We start from the raw sequence: 21,067 nt of genomic DNA, 5'->3' as shown, positions 1-21,067 counted from the left end.
GAAAGAGCTAAAGTCTCTTACAATCATGTTTATTTTTGATATCTTTTATTGTCACTTTGGTTAAATAAGTAGTCAAGCATTGTTTTAGTGTCCTATGATCCTGGTTCTCCATGTATGCAAAACTTTTCACATTTTTGACAACCTTTAATGTTTTGCCTTCCACAAATCAAATCCTAAATAAATCGTGATCTTAAGCTGCTTTGAAAATCTCAAAGGATTTATTCTCTAACCTTCTAAAAATAAAGAGATTAAAAATAATTAGGTTTATGTGGTACATTGAGTTGCATGTGGCATATCATCAAATAGGAAGAGATAATTCCTTAGGTTGTATTTGTATGGGTCAAATGTTATTAACCTAAATATTTCAGTACTTATATGAACTTCCTAGAAATTTGTTAATGCTCCTTGTTCGTGATATATCCTGGTACTGCTCTGCCTAATATTAGACAATGGCAGCATGTTATCAGTCATAATTTCAGTTATTACATTAAAATGCTGTGTACCACAGAAATCACAAAATTTCCTTGTCAAATGAACTTTCATCAGGTCTTTAACCATGATTATTTGAAGTCTTTTGTCATTTACAGATATCTGTTGTTCTATTCTGAGGCTTCCCTGAAAGTGTTTCCTGTCAGTTTCAGGCCAGAATGCTTTTCTTCAAGAAAAAGGGACTGTCTCCAAAACGCTTGGGAAGGACTATGCCAGGTACTCTAGGACACAGACTTCTGATAGCCTTGCTTAAATAACTTTGTGACCCATACCACTGGACTGAGTCAGGAATTCCAGAACTTGAGTGGAGAAGCTAATGGGTTTTAGGAAACTGCTAACCCGAGAGCGAGTAAAACAAGAATCAATTACATAAAACTGAATGAGTTGATTAAGGATGATTTGATTAGGGCTTTTATTTTTGGAAATATGGTTGATGTTTTAATGTTCCACTTTCTTAACATAAAGAATTCCTTTTTTCTTTTTTCCTTAAGCTATCTATAACTCATAGCAATTTAGTAGATTACATTTCTGTGAAAAGAAATGAAACATTTATCTTTTCTCCCTGCCTGATCCCTCCAGAACTCAGAAACTCTTATCAAGTATTCTTACATTCATGGCAATATATTTATTTGCATAGGTTTAATAAGAATCTGTCCTTCTTGTAACACGACATAGTTGAGAAAACTGATTATATAACCAAGACATTGACTGAAATGTCATATTTAAGAACGATGTGCATAGAATCAGATATGACCTGACAGTTTTGGAAAACCAGTTTATTTTATGGAGCTCACACTTACAAAGCCCTCTTGGAAAATCTGGCCTAGTACCTGGCTTACAGGACATCCAGTCTTATAGATAAATGAGGAATGTCACTCCCTGGCAGTCTCAAGAGACCTTAGGATATTTAAAGGACTTCGAAAATAGAAGAATTGACCCAAATCTATAGCCATGGCAGGTAAAATCTGATGTCAAATTCTTGGTTTGGCTTCTTAATCCTATGAAACTTTTAAAAAGTCAAATCTGAAATTCCTTATGAAAATATTCAGCAAAACAAACTTTAAAGAGCCTATGTGGTAAATTATTATTCCTGCTCCATCTATGTAATAAAAGAGCCCAGCCTTATTTTGTAAACAAGAATAATCTTACTCTGAGTATCTTTGATCAAATGGGAGGCTACTATATGGAAAATTAGTATGTTTTGATATAAAACTATAGCACACCTTTGTGGGTAATTAGATTCTGGTCCTCTTCAATGTCTTTTAGCTATTTTACTTTTCTTTTGAAAGTACATGATTTTGCTATCTAAATGTAGATTGTACTGGATCCTGCTGTCTGACACATTTTGTCAGTTATGACCAAATTTCAATTATTCTCATTTCCTTCAATGTCTGGCCACCACTCTCCAAATTAATGTATTCGATTTTTCTCCCATTCTCCTGTCTTGGCATGACTGAAGACTAAAAGCTGACTGTCCAAATCGCTATTGAGAGTCTAGATTGTCTTGGAGCTAAAATTTTCCCCCTAGGGTCTAAAGAATCTCTGAGAGCTGAAGCTGAATAACTTGATATATACTTCAAAAGACTCATCAGCACAGTAGATTATGTATGGACAATCTTCACGCCTAGAGCTGCTGCTGTATGGGCTACTCAGAAGTCCACCAGAACTCCCACATCTTTCATTCTTTGCCCCAGGAAATAACCATGACTGCGGACAATCTTACTAAAACCTCTCTGATGTCTGTGCCATCACCAAAAACATTCAAACTGCAAACAAAGACATACATCAAATGGCCTCTGCTATCCTCACTCCATTATCTAAAAATGCTCCTAGCATAATATCTAGGAATTTTCTTAAGTGGCTACCTTCTGGCCTCAGAACTTGGTTTAAAGTCTGCTCTGATAATCTTTCTTCTTCTTACTTGCATGAAAATCTCCCTTATTAAACACCGATTGCTTACACCATTCTGCAAATATTCTCTACACCCAAGTCTCAAAGTCAGTTCAACTGGTCTTTCAACAACAGAATACTTCTAAAATGAACGACATGGACTAGTTTGCCTAAGTTATTCAATCAGAAACCTAGTTTCCTTGAACACAAAAGGAACTGAGAAAGATGGCTGTAACATGCTCCTTTAGCTTGATTAAAATTTACAGAAAAAAAAAAATTAGATAGGTTTCTTCCTGATCATAGGACTGCATCTCTTTCCTTTGCACATTTACTTTAGAAAACTTTCAAAGGAATCTTTTAAAGCACATAATCCGTAAATTTTCTCTTCTTTCACATGAAATCCTGTGAATAACACTGACTTTCTTATATTTAATTTTATATCATATTTTGGTCTAAATGTAATACATTTTAGTGAATGAAAGCTGCTCAGTAATATCTGTCTTTTTGTGACCTTATGGACTATACAGTCCAGGGTAGGCTTTCCCTTCTCCAGGGGATCTTCCTAACCCAGGGATCAAACCCAGGGCTCCTGCATTGCAGGTGGATTCTTTACCAGCTGAGCCACAAGGGAAGCCCAAGAATACTGGAGTAGGTAGCCTGTCCCTTCTCCAGGGCATCTTCCTGACCCAGGAATTGAACTGGGGTCTCCTGCATTGCAGGCAGATTATTTACCAACTGAACTATATATTACAAATTCTTTAAGAGATGATATACCAGACCAGCTCACCTGTCTCCTGAGAAACCTGTATGCAGGTCAAGAAGCAACAGTTAGAATCAGACATGGAAAATTAGGAAAGGAGCATGTCAAGGCTGTATATTGTCACCCTGCTTATTTAACTTTATGAAGACTACATCATGTGAAATACCAGGCTGGATGAATCATAAGCTGGAATCAAGACTGCCAGGAGAAGTATCAATAGCCTCACATATGCATATGATACCACTTTAATGGCAGAAAGTGAAGAGTAACTAGAGAGTCTCTTGATGAGGTTGAAAGGAGAGTGAAAAAGCTGGCTTAAAACTTATTATTCAAAAACAGAAGATCATAGCATCTGGTCCCATCACTTCATGGCAAATAGATGGGGAAAACAATGGAAATAGTGACAGACTTTATTTTCCTGGGCTCCAAAATCACTGTAGCCAGTGACTGCAGCCATGAAATGAAAAGCTGCTAGCTCCTTGGAAGTAAAGCTCTGACAAATCTAGAGCTAGTGTATTAAAAAAGCAGAGACATCACTTTGCCAATACGGGTCCATACAGTCAAAGCTATGTTTTTTTCAGTAGTCATGTACGGATATGAGAGTTGGACCATAAAGAAGGCTGAGCACTGAAGAACTGATGCTTTGGAACTATGGTGCTAGAAAAGACTCTTGAGAGTCCCTTGGACAGCCAGGAGATCAAACCAGTCAATCTTAGAGGAAATCAACACTGGGTATTCGTTGGAGGGATTGATGCTGAAGCTCCAGCAATTCGGCCACCTGATTCAAAGAGCCGACTCAGTGGAAAGGACTCTGATGTTGGGAAAGATTGAGGGCAAGAGGAGAAAGGAGAAACAGAGGATGAGATGGTTGGATGGCATCACTGACTCAATGGACATGAGACTGAGCAAATGCTGGGAGACAGTGAAGAACAGGGAAGCCTGCCGTGCTGCAGTCCATGAGGTCGCAAAAAGTTGGACACAACTTAGTGACTGAACAACAATGGATGGTGGGTTTCTTCAGTTATTTATGACTTTACAAAATAGTGTTATAATGAGTGTACTATTTTATAGTTCTTATAAACAGGAGTACTATTTATTAATAATATTCTATAGTAAATAGTATGTTTCATAGTGCTGATAAAATGTCTTTAAACTAAGTTTCTTTATTCAAACTATTATATACAGTTATATCTGTCCATAAACTACTTTCTTCAAACTAAAAAAAAAAAAAAAGAAAACTTTCTATTGTAAATTTATTTTCTGCCTTTTTGAGATGTAAATATTTTAGAACCCAGGAATATCCTTTGTAAGGACCTTGGAGCCATCCTTTTACAATGTTAAATATCCAGGATAGTACTCTAACACCCATTCTCTGTGGCAGCAGAGTAGTTTACCTTCAATAAGTGACAACTAGCAAACACTAGCCTAATCAAAAAAATCAGCCTCCCAGTTAATGTCCTCTAGTACTTCTCCCCTAGCTCATCTCAATGCTTAAAATCTTTCTTGCCTTTTCTTTCAAGAGCGTTGAGTGCACTCCCTCTCCCCTACTGAAAAAGACTTGAATAAAATCTTACTTTCACGTTAAGTTGTCCTATGCAATTTTTCTTTGATAATACTAACAGCAATGTGAACACATGCAAAGAATTTTGGTGTTCAGATACTTTAACATTCAATCAATACAGTTGTGTCCTTTGGTATTTTTCAGCGTGAAATTGACCTTATAGACAACTAAGTGTCTTACATGGTAAGGAAGAGCCAGTACAACATTGTCATGCTTTTTAATGGGTCACAGGTGGAAAGTAATTTTCAAAGGGGGGGAACCCTCCCTGTCATCAATATGTGCATAATTCAGTCAGTAAGGCAACATAAAATTATATGTTCCCCCACCTCCTATTTTAATAAAAAGTTTGGAAAACAGTAGTTAGGCAGTTTCACGTCAAATAAGTAGTATATCTCCAGGTCATTACTGAAAGTATTCATTAAAGATTAAAAGCATAAGACCCACTATAGAAATTTTAACTGGTTCCTGGTTATTAGCATTCAATTATCATTTCTGAAACCGAAAATCAACATATTTTGTGTCTAAATCGAGAGTACATTTGAAAATCAAAATTCAAAGTCATGCCTTCTAGTAGGCTGACTGATGGGAAAGGGTTGTGATTATGCCTAATTTTTGCCCTCTACATCACGATCTCATTGATTATGTTTCTCAGCTTGCTAAGGGTTCTGTGAGGTGATTTTCAAGATGAATATTGCTATTTGCAGGATTTCCTGAATAGGAATATTTCGGGAGTAAATTGCACAAACCAAGCGATGTGCAGTCAATTTTCACACCAGCATAAACAATGTATTAGAACAGAGCCCTTAAGGCTTTTTTTATTTGGGTTTCATTACACAGCTAGCTGCATTTCATCAATAAGCATGAAGTGCCAAGCAGGCAAAACTGAGGCTCTCAGAGGATATTGCATATTTTTCTAACAGGTGCTCAGAGTTTGACTAGAGAAAACAAATGCCCTAGATGGCAAGGCTTTAGGCTCTTTGTTTCAGAGGTAGCCATAGTCACCATGGCCAGACAAGGAAATTTTGCTTAAATTTACGAAGTAGAGGGTGCTTGTGCGCCTACTTTCTTTGCATTAACTCATTCCCAAGATATTTTTTAAAGTTCTTTCTCTGTATTAAAAAAATGGGCATGTCCTCAAAGCTATTTGCAAACTTTTTGGTTTCCAGCAGTTTGAAGTTAAGCCAAGTCCATTTTTCCCCTAATTCTTTAACTGAAAAAAAGTTTAATTTCTTTAATCAGAGGGCTACAGCAAGCTGTACAGATTAAAATCACACATCTTTTAACAGAAGAACTCCATGCAATATTCATAAATCATTTATTAGACAGTGAATATAGATAGAAGCTAGACAAAGAGAAATAAAGAACTAGGTTGGTTAGTAAATTATTCACACAGGTCTCTATGTCTTGATTACAAGTTAGGGGTCTGAGAATTATGGGAAGAACCTTTCAAGTCATCATATATATGATTTTATGATCTTTTCTGCCTTGGATATATCCACAAGCAGAAGAAAATGGCTAAAGGAATATTTTTGAAATCTACACTTCAGAGATGAAAAACTCAGGATATGCACAGAGGGCTGAAGCCAAGCAGTTTTCCTGCCAGGGAAAAAGCAGCTGCCTTTCCCTTCAGTGATTTAGACTGAGCTGCAGGAGGGCAAATATCATGACTCTCTGAAACTATACACAGCAGTGAGAGTGGTGTCTTGGAGTTTTAATAAAGGAAAGTGATTAACACAGCTGAGAGTAGCTTTCATGCTAAACTGCAGGGGCCCATTTGGCAGGAACCTATGGGCCATGGACAAAGACCCAGTGAAAGTTTTTCATATTTGTGAACCATTCTGATGTACACACACTGGGATAAAAGTTACTTTGGTTGAGTCAACAATATCCATTTGTATCAGATGATTTTGTTATCTTTTCTCTTAAATATATTCCATGTAGAGAGCTCGTATTGAATATATTTTTCATCATTTTACTGAAGAAGCACATTTCCACCACAGATTATATTTAAAAGTGAAGGAATGTGCTTTTATCTATGAGTTCCAAAAAGCTATTTCTGGTGAGGAATGACGAGTTGATGGCCTTTCCTCTTGTTACACTAACAAGAGATATTTAAGGACAACTTGATCCAAGATAATTGATAATCTGGCTGAGGTTATTATTCAACTGTTCTTCTTTGTTGAGATTATTTACTGAGTAATAACAAATCAGTATTGATGAGATACAGTTGAACTGGAGAATGGGTGCTAGAGAAATACCTCTGAGGACACCAGGTGCTAGCTAGGTGGAAGAGTTGAAAGGAGGCCAGAACTGACGACTTAAAATGTGATGTGCTTTGCACTCATCCAGTCTTATCCCTTTGACCACACATGACCCAAGTTCAGGGTGACGGGTTCATCAGAAGCCGCACCCTGGTGTCAAGACCTCCACTGTGTCATCATTATACTGGCTATGCTGTTACTTTGTCCTGTATACCTTCTTGCTGCTGCTGCTAAGTCGCTTCAGTAGTGTCCGACTCTGTGTGACCCCATAGACGGCAGCCCACCAGGCTCCCCGTCCCTGGGATTCTCCAGGCAAGAACACTGGAGTAGGTTGCCACTTCCTTCTCCAATGCATGAATGTGAAAAGTGAAGTTGCTCAGTCGTGTCCAACTCTTAGTGACCCCATGGACTGCAGCCTACCAGGCTCCTCCGTCCATGGGATTTTCCAGGCAAGAGTACTGGGGTGGGTTGCCATTTCCTTCTCCAGTATACCTTCTTAAATCTACCTAAATTTGTTCTGGATCAAGCCTATTGTGACTTGAATATAATTGTCAAACTGAACCCAAGACCATGCCACCGGTTGAGCAGCCTGGGTTTTGCATGGGTGAAATGATATCTACCTGTGACTTACAATACCATCTGCTCTTGGGGGTAGCTATCAGAATGGGAGATGTAAACATGTCAGGAAGAAGTAAGGTAAAAGTAATGCAGTGCACTTTGCAAATATTGGGTTGATCCAAAGGTTTATTCGGGTTTTGGCCAACCCAATATAACTCATTTTAGTTGTGGCAAACCTTTCTATATCTCTCTGCTTTCCTCATTCCTAAATGTTCCATCCTTCCTAAATGTTCATTATATCTCTCTAAAAGATCCTCACACTTGCTTTTATCCTTATCTCCTACCAAAAGACCAACTAGATGGAGATAAAAACATTAGGTTATTATAATCCTGGAAAGTAAATACACTTAATAATTTGAGTCAATGAAGCAATTGACTCAAAGATATTATTTAACTTATTTAGTCTGAAAATGCCCATCATTACATTAATTTATGGATTGTGCTTTGAAGTGAATTGGTTTATGTGATTGGGTACTTAATGTTGTTGGCCCATAGGAGATGCAAAAATAGGGAATTATATTTGGGACAAATCCTTGAAATGGGCTCTTGGGAAGGGAGAAAAGAAAGAACAATCAGTGTGTACAGGGGCATGGAAAGGAGGAGACGATGATGTGTTTGTCTGGATCCCTAAGCTTTCTTAGACCATCTCATTACCATTCTGGGTACCTCATTAATATTTTTATTCACTGATTTTAAAATGCTAACAAGTTACCACCATGCACTGAGCCCTGAGATAGGAGTGTTCAGAAATGAATGGGACAAGGGAGATAAGTAAGTAGACACCCTCTGAATTCAAAGAAGAGTGTGATGAGATACTCAGGTTTCTAAAATTTAAGTGCCAATCACTGTACAAAGGCTGTAAGAGATAGATACAGGGGTTTATAAGCAATTCTAAAAGGGTTTTTCACTCTACTAGGAGTAAGTACGAGGCATTCAAGAAAACAGGCATGGCATGAAACCACATACAGAGAATGATATATCATTTGTTATGTCTTGAATACAAGAGGAAGTAGTTGGCAGAGAGGATAGAAAGGTAAACTGGAATAAGTCTGAGAGGGTTTTATAATGTCTACTAATGAGCTGATACTTATTTTGTAGGCACTTTGTCTTCAAAATGACTTCAGTTTTAGATAAGGAGTCTACAGACATATGTTAAGTACAATTAAAGTAGGGATGGAAAGTGGATTATAATAATAAACATGATGAAGACATTCTAGTGATATGAGTTTAATGAAACATTATTGCTAGTAAATGCCAGAAGAAAAAACTAAAAATGCTAGTCAAGTAATAATAATATTATTATTACTATAATTAACATTATATATATATGTATATATAAAGAATATATATGTGTATATAAAATATGCTTTCACCAGCTGAAGAAGAGTCTTGAGAGTCCCTTGGACAGCAAGGAGATCACATCAGTCAATCCTAAAGGAAATCAACCCTGAATATTCACTGGAAGGACCGATGCTGAAGCTAACTCCAATACTTTGGCCACCTGATGCAGAGAGTCAACTCACTGGAAAAGACCCTGATGCTGGGAAAGACTGAGGGCAGGAGGAGAAGAAGATGACAGAGAATGAGATGGTTGGATGGCATCACCGACTTAATAGACATGAGTTTCAGCAAACTCTGGGAAATACTGAAGGACAGGGAAGCCTGGAGTGCTGCAGTCCATGGGGTCACAAAGAGTCAGACAGAAGTGAGCAACTGAACAGCAACAACAGCATTATAAAAATTAAAATTGGAATATTTCCTGCCATATCAATAAACAAGCATGTCACAGTCACCAGCAACTCCTGTCCAAGGTGGGCCAGCCGGTGAGCTCTTACTACATTCAAGAATGAAAAGAATACCTGTCATCTCGTATCCACTCCCTATGATGAGTCCTGAGGAAACTCAGGATATGAAAATACAGGATACTGGCCCCAGAGAGCTGAGGTCCTTAGCAAAGGAATGATTTCAATGTGCCCAAACTCTTGCATCTTCCCATACATAGAAAAGTGCTAAATTTCTTAACTTGAAATATCTGGTTTTCCTGTTTTTGACAATAATCTTTTGATTTGCAGACTACCTGCCCTTTGTTGCAAAACTTCTATATAATCTGGCTCTTTCCTTCACCTCCTTAGAGCAGTTGTCTCAGGGTTACTCGAGATGCTGCCTCCTGGGCTTAAGTCCTAAAAATTTCCACTGAATAAACATAACTCTCAATTTGTAGGTTATGAACATCCTTTTAAGTTAACAACAACGATGATGATAACAAATGAGAGATTTATGTCAGCGATATTCCCACTCTTGAAAAATAATGTTTAGTGCAAGAAATCCTTACCTTAATGTCAAATGGTCCTGTCTGATTTGGTTGGTTGTAAATTTCCAACTGACTCCTAATAGGAGACAGCCACAGAAGCAGATGATTTAATTGCTCTTCAAGCTGTCCAAGGTCTTTTATGTGAGCCTCAATTTCTCCCTGTTTCTCAGGTAAACTCCTAGAAACCTACAAGGAAATAAAAAAAAAAATAAAAGATTCATGATTTAAATTAAAAAAATAAATATTTTCAAAAACTACTGTTATGAAATATTATAGAAATTTACTGAATTTGGTATTTTAACAGCATAATATTGATGACTTACACGTATTATATGTTAGGATTTAATTCATGTATGACAAATCATTGATTAATAATCTTTCCAAAAATTCTATGCTTTGAAGGCAACAAACCTTTCTTTTTTAAATTCAAAACACACAGCCACACAAATGCGCACCCAACTCTGACTAATGAAAGCAAAAAACTGTATTCTTCATTTTTCCACTCATTCATTAATGTAATGGTGTCTTGTATATTATATGCCAGATACTCTCTCTTTATACTTGCTTCTAATGTTCTTTTATGGTCAGGAAAATTGTACAAGGAAATTCTTTCATCTACAAAGAAAACTGGTGATGTAAGCGTTTTTGTGAACTGTAGTTTGCGAGCTCTAATATAACCAAGTAAAACAGAATCAGATGAGTGGAAATAGAAAGTAAAATACATTTGAATTAAATTATAATGGAATGATTATCAGCAATTTTTATTAAGTGCCAAAAAACACATTTAGAAGTTTCTCATTTAATATCTTCTTTAATATGCCCAACAAATCTGTCACATCGATACTATTATCTCAACTTTATAACATTCTATAATTTTGTCCTGGATTGAAAATTTTAAATAACTTGGGGAGCAGTGTGGTATGCTGTTCAACATCATAAGGTCTAGAGTTAAGCTGCTTGGTTTCAGATCGTGGTTCTGTCCTTTTCATACATTTTGGTCAGGTTTTAACTCCCAAAGCCTCCTCTACAGAATGGGGGCAATGGTAGAACTCACTTGATAGGGTCACAGTAGGATTAAATAAAGTAACCCATGCAAATAGTCCAGAGCAAACAGAGATGCAGACGTAGAGAATGGACTTGTGAACATGGAGGGGAAGGAGAGGGTGGGGTGAACTGAGAGAGTACCATATACATATATACACTACCGTATGTAAAATAGAGAGCTACTGGGAAGCTACTGGATAACACAGGGAGCTCAGCTCAGTGCTCTGCAATGACCTAGGGGGTGGAATGGGGGTGGGGTGGGAGGGAGGGGACACATGTATCCTTATAGCTGATTCACATTGTTGTATAGCAGAAACAAACACAACGTTGTAAAGCAATTATCCTCCAACTAAAAATAACAGAGAAAAAGAGAGCAATATTCTGCATGACAGTAAATGATAAGAAAATCATTAGTGATTATTGCCCAAGCTCAAGTGTAAGCAGAGAGCCAGGAAAAGTAAGAGTAAAGCCTTTTTCTTCAGATTTTTAAGGGCTAAAACAGGTACACAGGAAGAAAGAGTGTGAATTTGCAATAGCAACTCTTTATGATATTATTAATAATACTCTTCTAACATAACATTATAATGAAATATGATATATATAATGTAATATGTAATATAATGTAGTATAATATATACATTATAATATAATGCAATCTTCAAATATAACATTACATTATAATACTTGATCAACTTATATGCAGAGTACCTCATGTGAAATCAGGCTGGATGAAGCACAAGCTGGAATCAAGACTGCCAGGAGAAATATCAATAACAGATATGCAGATGATACCACCCTTATGTCAGAGAGCAAAGAGGAACTAAAGAGCCTCTTGATGAAAGTGAAAGAGGAGAGTGAAAAAGCTGGCTTAAAACTCAATATTCAAAAAGTGAAGATCATGGCATTGGTCCCACCACTTCATGGCAAACAGATGGGGACACAATGGAAACAGTGACAGATTTTTTCTTTTCTTGGGCTCCAAAATCACTGCAGATGGTGACTGCAGCCATGAAATTAAAAGATACTTGCTTCTTGGAAGAAAAGCTATGACAAGCCTAGATAGCATATTAAGAAAGCAGAGACATTACTTTGCCAACAAAGTTCCATCTAGTCAAAGCTATGGTTTTTCCAGTAGTCATGTATGGATGTGAGAGTTGGACCATAAAGAAGTCTGAGTGGTGAAGAATTGATGCTTTTCAACTGTGGTGTTGGAGAAGACTCTTGAGAGACCCTTGGACTGCAAGGAGATCCAACTAGTCAATCCTAAAGGAAATCAACCCTGAATATTCATTGTAAGGAATGATGCTGAAGCTGAGGTTACAATACTTTGGCCACCTGATGCAAAGAGCTGAAATGTATTATGACTACATTTGTATATATTGTGCAAAATGCATGCAAATGCATGAATAATAGGCTAACATCTAGCCTGGGCTGATGTAGGACAGCCTGGGACTAACCTTAGACTTCCACAACAATGTTTTCTTGGGACATGAACTTTACAATGAATGGGAAATCCTGTATCTGGCTTGTTTCTTATATGGAACTACGCCTGGATTGGAGAAGCTGGGAGTTGAAATATGGCCCATGGGCCTATATGACTAAAATGGAGTAAAGTACAGCAGGGAAATAGAGGATGTGGCTTCTAAAGTGAAAGTGAAGTCGCTCAGTCATGTCCGACTGTTTGCGACCCCGTGGACTGTAGCCCAGCAGGCTCCTCCATCCATGGGATTCTCCAGGCAAGAATACTGGAGTGGGTTGCCATTTCCTTCTCCAGGGGATCTTCCTGACCCAGGGATTGAACCCAGGTCTCCCACATTGCAGGCAGAGGCTTTAGCCTCTGAGCCACCAGGGAAGCTCATTTATACTGCAAATAAATGAAATGAGATACCAAAAAGTATATTTCTAATACAATCATCTGATACTAAAATGGATTGCTATTGCTGTTGCTTAGTCACTTAGTCCTATCTGACTCTTTTGCGACTCTTTGGACTGTAACCTGCCATGCTCCTCTGTCCATGGGATTTTCCAGGCAGGAATACTGCAGTAGGTTGCCATTTCCTTCTCCTGGCGATCTTCCTGACCCAGGGGTTGAACCTGTGTTTCAGTAAAGTGGATTACTAATGTTCATAACATTTCTCTTTCTCTAAATATTTAAAGTAAAATTGGTTAGATTTTTTTTTTTAATCTGAAGAAAAGTGAAAAAATAAATTAAGTGACCTGCATAAACTCTGGTTTTCATCCCTGGCAGCTTTTCCCTGTGTGGATGAGTCAAAAGAAGCAACATGTGTGGGTAGCATGGAATGTCTGGCATGCATAATGAATCATGAGGCTGTATCGGCTTTGTCTGACTTGTATCCTGCTATAAAACCAAGTAAATGTAGTATTAGATCAAAGCCTATATGGATTTCATGAGGACATCTATGGTGCTGAACTATATTTGTACATGTATGTGAATGTGAGTGTGTGACAGCTGATATCACAAATCCTAGTACCATGCATATATCATCTAATAATACCCTCAACTTATCTTTTCCAGCATCTCTAAGGAGGGAACTAAACAGCTTATTTTTATTGGATCATTTTCTACTCACAGGTAAAAGTAAAAAGCATTTTATTGCTTCAATGCACAGCACTTAAGAGTCACTAGATTCCAACGCTACTGGAGATAAAAGCCATAATACATTCCTAAAATCTCTAAAATCGAGTGTGAACTCACTTTTATATCTGATTACAAAATAGTTCATGTTTTATTTAGGCTTTATAGTTATGTGCAGAAATCTGAGTAACCTTTAGCTAAGATAGTTGGTTTCCTTCTCATACTCCCAACTCATCCCTTCCTGGTTATAGAGATAGAACCATCCCTGACATAATGCAATGGGTGAGATCTAACATCTGGAATAATTAAAGGATTGCTTACAGTGAGATTATGGGGCACAAGGAGTTTTCAGCTTAGTTATGGAAACTATACTGGACATATCCCCAGAAACCTATGCTTCCCACTATCATAGCATTTACATTATACTATTTAATTTATTATTTACATTTAATTTAATAACTAGATTCCTACACATGATAGATCTTCAATAAATATCAGTTGAATGCAAGAAAAACAATTTCCAGACTCAGGATTAATTTCATTTTTTCTTAATGTAAGAAGCAAAACATGTCCAGACTAGTCAATAACATAAAAGCATGTAATTTTATCCTCAAGTTAATCTTAAATTAATTTTAATCCTCAAGTCATCTTTAATTAAAAATAAAAAAACATTAGTAAATTGGACTATATAAAAATCAGAAACTTATGCATGGTGAAAAAATCTAAAAGCAAAGTAAAAGGAAAAATGACAAAAAATGAAACAAAAATTTGTGACAGATATCTCAGATAACATATTAATTTCCTAGCCCATAAAGAGAGCTCCTGCAAATTAGTAAGAAGAAGGCCAACAACCAAAAAGAACACAGGACAAAAGTTAAGGGCACTTTGTGGAAAAGCAAAAAAAAAAGAAAACACAAATGGATTTTAAACATGGAAAAAGAAGTTACTCTTTGGTCACAATGAGAGATCTGAAACTTCCAAATACTGTATGGACAAAATAAACCCAAGTCTGAAACACACTAGGCTGCCAAGGCTGTGGGAAACTCAGACTTACACATGGGATGTATGTGTTGGTGTACCGCCCGTGGAAGGCAATTTGGGCAATATTTACCATACGCATATAACCTTTGACCCAGAACTCTTACTTCTAGGGATTCATCTCGTAAGTATATTTCTGGAGTTAAAATTTAATGTTTGGGGATGTTAGCGCAGATGGTAAATGGGATAGAGGATTTTCACCATACTTTTTGAAAAATAAAAATGTTTTCCCTTTGCAAAGAAATAAGTTAATTTAGAAAGGAAAGCTACTAGCTTTTGTTGCTAACAAAAACAGTGTTGAGAAATTATACTTTATATATTTTAGTAGCAAATCATTATTACTAGGATATAACATATATAGTGTGGAGTAGGAAATGGCAGCCCACTTCAGTATTCTTGCCTGGAGAATTCCATGGACAGAGAAGCATGGCAGGCTACAGTCCATGCTGTCACAAAAAGTCAGACATGACTGCATGCATGCATGCACACACACACACACACACACACACCATATCTAAAGCCATCAGTCAAAAATCTGATTATTTTTCTAGGACAGTATCACTAAGTTAATCATAGGGTAGAATTTGAGGCCTTCTAGTACTGGAAAAGGTCAGTTTTCATTCCAATCTCAAAGAAAGGCAATGCCAAAAAATGCTCAAACTACCGCACAATTGCACTCATCTTGCATGCTAGTAAAGTAATGCTCAAAGTTCTCTAAGCAAGGCTTCAGCAATACGTGAACCGTGAACTTCCAGATGTTCAAGCTGGTTTAGAAAAGGCAGAGGAACCAGAGATCAAATTGCCAACATCTGCTGGATCATCGAAAAAGCAAGAGAGTTCCAGAAAAGCACCTATTTCTGCTTTATTGACTGTACCAAAGCCTTTGACTGTGTGGATCACAATAAACTGTGGAAAATTCTGAAAGAGATGGGAATACCAGACCGCCTGGCCTGCCTCTTGAGAAACCTATATGCAGGTCAGGAAGCAACAGTTAGAACTGGACATGGAACAACAGACTGGTTCAAAATAGGAAAAGGAGTACGTCAAGGCTGTATATTGTCTCCCTGCTTATTTAACTTATATGCAGAGTACATCATGAGAAATGCTGGGCTGGAAGAAGCACAAGCTGGAATCAAGATTTCCGGGAGAAATATCAATAACCTCAGATTTGCAGATGATACCACCCTTATGGCAGAAAGTGAAGAGGATCTAAAAAGCCTCTTGATGAAAGTGAAAGAGGAGAGTGAAAAAGTTGGCTTAAAGCTCAACTTTCAGAAAACTAAAATCATGGCATCTGGTTCCATCACTTCATGGGAAATAGATGGGGAGCATCTGGTCCCATCACTTCATGGGAAATAGATGGGGAAACAGTGGAAACAGTGTCAGACTTTATTTTCTGGGCTCCAAAATCACTGCAGATGGTGACTGCAGCCATGAAATTAAAAGACGCTTACTCCTTGGAAGGAAAGTTAAGACCAACCTAGATAGCATATTCAAAAGCAGAGACATTACTTTGCCAACAAAGGTCTGTCTAGTCAAGGCTATGGTTTTTCCAGTAGTCATGTATGGATGTGAGAGTTGGACTGTGAAGAAAGCTGAACGCCAAAGAATTGATGATTTTCAACTGTGGTGTTGGAGAAGACTCTTGAGAGTCCCTTGGACTGCAAGGAGATCCAACCAGTTCATTCTAAAGGAGATCAGTCCTGGGTGTTCTTTGGAGGGAATGATGCTAAAGCTGAATCTTCAGTACTTTGGCCACCTCATGTGAAGAGTTGACTCACAGGAAAAGACTCTGATACTGGGAGGGATTGGGGGCAGGATGAAAAGGGGACGACAGAGGATGAGATGGCTGGATGGCATCACCGACTCGATGGACGTGAGTTTGAGTGAACTCCAGGAATTGGTGATGGACAGGGAGGCCTGGCATGCTGCAATTCATGGGGTTACAGAGTCAGACACTGAACTGAACTGAGCTGAGCATATAATTATTGTGTTCCCTCTCTGCCCTTCAAAATGGTCTTTAGGAACTAATGGCTTCCTCTATACAGTTCCTGGAAAAAGGTAACAGATGTGAATAATTTATGATGCAAACTAAAAGCTCTGTTTTGTGTCAGTTTCTATGTGCTTTAAACTAATTTACTGTTATATTTACTACTTAATATCTTATCAAAATAGGGACAGAAACACTTTACTACCAAAATATGTCATTTTTCCTAGTAATCTTTTTAAGTATTAAAAAACCATGCTCTTCATACAACACATGCTCTGTGGTGAAAGAAAACAATTAAAGACATTCAGTTCCTTTATGTCTTAATTTAGTATCTAACCAAAACTTGACCTAATTTTACACAAGATTAGGCTTCCTTTTTAGTTTTTGAATATTAATATCAAATGTGTAGAAGTATTAATATTAAGATAGATAGAGGTGCCTATTTTATAAATAGACAGATACTAAATGTTGACTTTGTATCTAAGATCACAAATATTCTAGAGAAAAAAAGTGTAAATTAAGTGTAAAAAACATTAATAATGATAGAATAAACTGCTGGTGTGGCGAAGCCCTTTAGAAATGACAGGAATGTGAATAAACTATTAAATATATTATTTGCATTGTTCATGTAGAAATTAAGGCCAAATAGCAGAATTCAAAACAATAACAACTGGGAATATTTGTATTATCTATCAGCCAAAGGCTAATATTATTGCATATAAAAAGATCCTTCAAAGGTTGAATAGAGATGGATAATCTACTGGAAAACTTAATAAAGAATATAAATAGGAATTTGACAAAAAATGCAAACAGTCAATAAACAAGAGAAAAGTCCAACCACTAAGTAGTCACTGAAATGCAAATTAAAATAGCAATAATATACCACTATTTGCCTATTATATTGCTTTTTAAAAATGCATTTGTCAAAATTCTGGAAAGTAAGTTCTCTTATGCTGAATTTAAGAGCATTAATTCTTACTTTTTGGGGAGTAATTTTATAATTCATACCAAAAAGCAAGACTTCTACCCTAAAAACTATAAACATTATTCAGATATTAAGGAAAATTTGAGCAAAGAGAGGAATATACTTTGTTGAAGCTTCCAATACTGTAAATATGTTAGTTCTCTTCAAATAATGTGTAAATTCAATGCAATCCTAATCAAAATTACAGCAGCTAGTTTATAATAAAAATTGATATCACAATTCTAAGATATATATGGAATTTCAAAGGGTCAAAAATGTCTAAGACAATTTTGAAAAAAAAGTTTAAGAATGTTTATAAGCAGATATCAATATTTATTTTAGTTAATTATGTGTGATATGGCTAAGAGAACAAATAGACTACATACATTTATTTAATTTATGACAATGGTGCCCACTTTAGTTCAGTGGATTGTGGATCATCTTTTCAATAAATGGTTGCAGATTAATTGGATAGAATCTTGACTCTTACTCTACACCACATACAAAATATCAGTTCTTGATTGCTGCAGACCTCAGTGCAAAAGAAAACACAGGAAAATATCTTGATGATTTTAGGTGAAGCGATTATTTTTCAAATAAGACATAAAAAGCAGTACCCCTGGTGGCTCAGCGATAAAGAATCAGACTGCAATGCAGGAGCTGAAGGAGCTGCCAATTCAATCCCTGGGTTGGGAAGACCCCTGGAGGAGGAGACAGCAACCCACTCAAGTATTCTTGCCTGGAGAATTCCACGGACATAGGAGCCTGGAGGGCTACCGTTCACGGGGTCGAAAAGTCAGACACGACTGAAGTGACTTAACATGTGCACATGCATAAAGGAAAAGATTGATAAACTGAACTTCATTCATCAAGACATATTATTAGGAGAAAAAAAAAAAAACAAGGTTTAAGTTGGAAGAAGATATTCATGATGCACCTATCTGACAAAGAACTTGTATTAAAACTCTGACATCTATGAGAAAAAGACAGGTAACTATTATTTGTTCCCAATGGGCAAAAGATTTGCACAGGGACTTGACATTTGCGGATACAAAAATAGCTCTAATTATAGATGCTCACAAATTAAAACACAATGAGGTACCAATTCACATCCACCAGAATGGCTAGAAGGAAAAGGAATGAAACTGCATCCTCTTGATGAGGATGTAGAACAACTGGAACTCATACACTGCTCGTGAGAGTGAACCAGTACAACCATGTTGGACAACTGTTCAGTGCTATTTCCAAAGCCAAACACACACATATCTTATGATCCAGTCATTCTATTTCAAGTATATAATAAAGAAATGTGTGTATATATATGCAGTAAAGGACACGAACCTCATAACAGCATTATTTATAATAGCATCATACTAGATACAACCCTAATGTCTACCAACAGTAGAATAGATAAACTGTGATATATTCACACAATAGGATACTATAAAGAGAATAAGAAAACATGAAATAGTATAGAAGAATCTCACAAAAATAATGATGAACAGAATTCAAACATAAGAGCATATACTATATGATTCCATTTATATTAATTTCAAAGACAGGCAAAACTAATAGAGGTGTCCTGTTAGCAGAGTGCTTATCCTTGGGTGAAGGTGGTAGCTGGGAAAGGGTTAATAACTGGGAAGAAACACAAAGGAGACTCCTAGGGTAATGTCCGAATCCTTGATCTGGGTACTAGTAGCATGGGTATAAAAACTCAAAAAAAGCCATCAACTTCTCTTGTTATTATCTGTGTACTTGTTCTCTATGTGTTCATTTCTTGTCCTTCAATTTAAAAGATTCAATGAAAATATGTTTAAAGCCTGAAAAGTATTCATTCCTTCTAATTAACCCATGAGGAAATTAAAGCTCAAAACTATAAATAATACTCCTAAATTTACTAGTAAGTGGAAAAACTCGGCCGTAAGCAGGTTTTTCTGACTCCAAATTCTACTTTTCTTTTCCCTTCTAAAACGTATGTTCTTTATAATAGCCAGGACATGGAAGCAACCTAGATGTCCATCAGCAGATGAATGGATAAGAAAGCTGTGGTACATATACACAATGGAGTATTACTCAGCCATTAAAAAGAATACATTTGAATCAGTTCTAATGAGGTGGATGAAACTGGTGCCTATTATACAGAGTGAAGTAAGCCAGAAAGAAAAACACCAATACAGTATACTAACGCATATACATGGAATTTAGAAAGATGGTAACAATAAACCCTGTATACGAGACAGCAAAAGAAACACTGATGTATAGAACAGTCTTTTGGACTCTGTGGGAGAGGGAGAGGGTGGGATGATTAGGGAGAATGGCATTGAAATATGTATAATATCATATATGAAATGAGCCGCCAGTCCAGGTTCGATGCGCAATACGGGATGCTTGGGCTGGTGCAATGGGACGACCCAGAGGGATGGTATGGGGAGAGGGGAGGGAGGAGGGTTTGGGATGGGGAACGCATGTATGCCTGTGGTGGATTCATTTCGATATATGGCAAAACCAATACAATATTGTAAAGTTAAAAATAAAATTAAATTAAAAAATAAATAAAACATATGTTCTACTATCTTTCCAATCTAACATATTATTTCATAAATGGAGTCTTAAAATTCATACTTTTAAAAAGTTTTCACTGTTGTGGAAACAATTTATACCCTTAATTCTCATTATCACTAATGAGATATACACTTAGATGTCAACTTTATTATGAAATAATATAAATGAAATGTATTTCAACATATTTCAGATATAAACATATTTTGAAAACAAAAAGCTACTATTTGATATTTGGTAATTCATGACTCTGTTATATGAGACTACAAGAAAAACTAGATTTCTCATTGAATAAATTGTTGGATTATGATTAATATGAAGCCATGATTAAATGATCTTCATATAACTGCAATAAGTAACTTCTGTATTTTGGTAGATTTGTCATTCATTTTTAAATGTTCTTTTACTTTTGATGTAAAAGTTATCATTTGTATTTAACACCATAAAGAGACCAACTTCAGTTTGTAACAATGTAAAACTTTCTAACATAATAAACCAAATAAGCAAAAGAAAAATCAAAACCCAAATCAATTCATCTTATATAATTTTACAGACACTCTTAAGAAAAAACCATTGTCATACATCAATAGGAAAAAGGTCAACTTGAAAAAAACAAACTGAACAAGCATCAGAAACAGACAATTCATGAAAGAAGAACTATAACTGCCTATAAGTCTATTAAACCGTTTAACTTCACTAGGAACTACAGAAGTGAAATTCAAACAGTGAGGTTCAAATCAACTGCACCTATTGATTTGGCATAGTTTTTAAAATTTTATCTTAAAATACTAAATGGTGGTATCATAGAATAACAATAGTTCAGGGAACTGGGTCTCCTCATTCATTGCTGGTAAGCAAGTATATCGGAATATCCCTGTGGATTGGGGCTGGGAATGAATGGGGCAGAGCTTTGCAGTACATATCTAAATATAAACATATTCCTACCCTTAGACCAGAAATTCTATTTCTAATAATTTATCTTA

The 21,067-nt window shown here is 36.5% G+C and overlaps 1 protein-coding gene across 6 annotated transcripts in view; it reads right to left on the bottom strand.

Annotated features, from left to right (window-relative positions):
• Positions 1-21,067, bottom strand: part of DMD (dystrophin) — a 2,671,852-nt gene that overhangs the window by 777,268 nt on the left and 1,873,517 nt on the right. For all 6 annotated transcript variants that reach the window (XM_070365439.1, XM_070365442.1, XM_070365443.1 and 3 more), the window contains one exon: positions 9,912-10,076. In XM_070365439.1, the coding sequence (XP_070221540.1) occupies positions 9,912-10,076 (165 nt within the window). The remainder of the gene's footprint in view (positions 1-9,911; positions 10,077-21,067) is intronic.

The sequence above is a fragment of the Bos mutus genome, chromosome X (assembly GCF_027580195.1).
Source record: "Bos mutus isolate GX-2022 chromosome X, NWIPB_WYAK_1.1, whole genome shotgun sequence".
Classification (NCBI taxonomy): domain Eukaryota; kingdom Metazoa; phylum Chordata; class Mammalia; order Artiodactyla; family Bovidae; genus Bos; species Bos mutus.
This window is presented reverse-complemented; position numbering and strand designations above follow the sequence as displayed.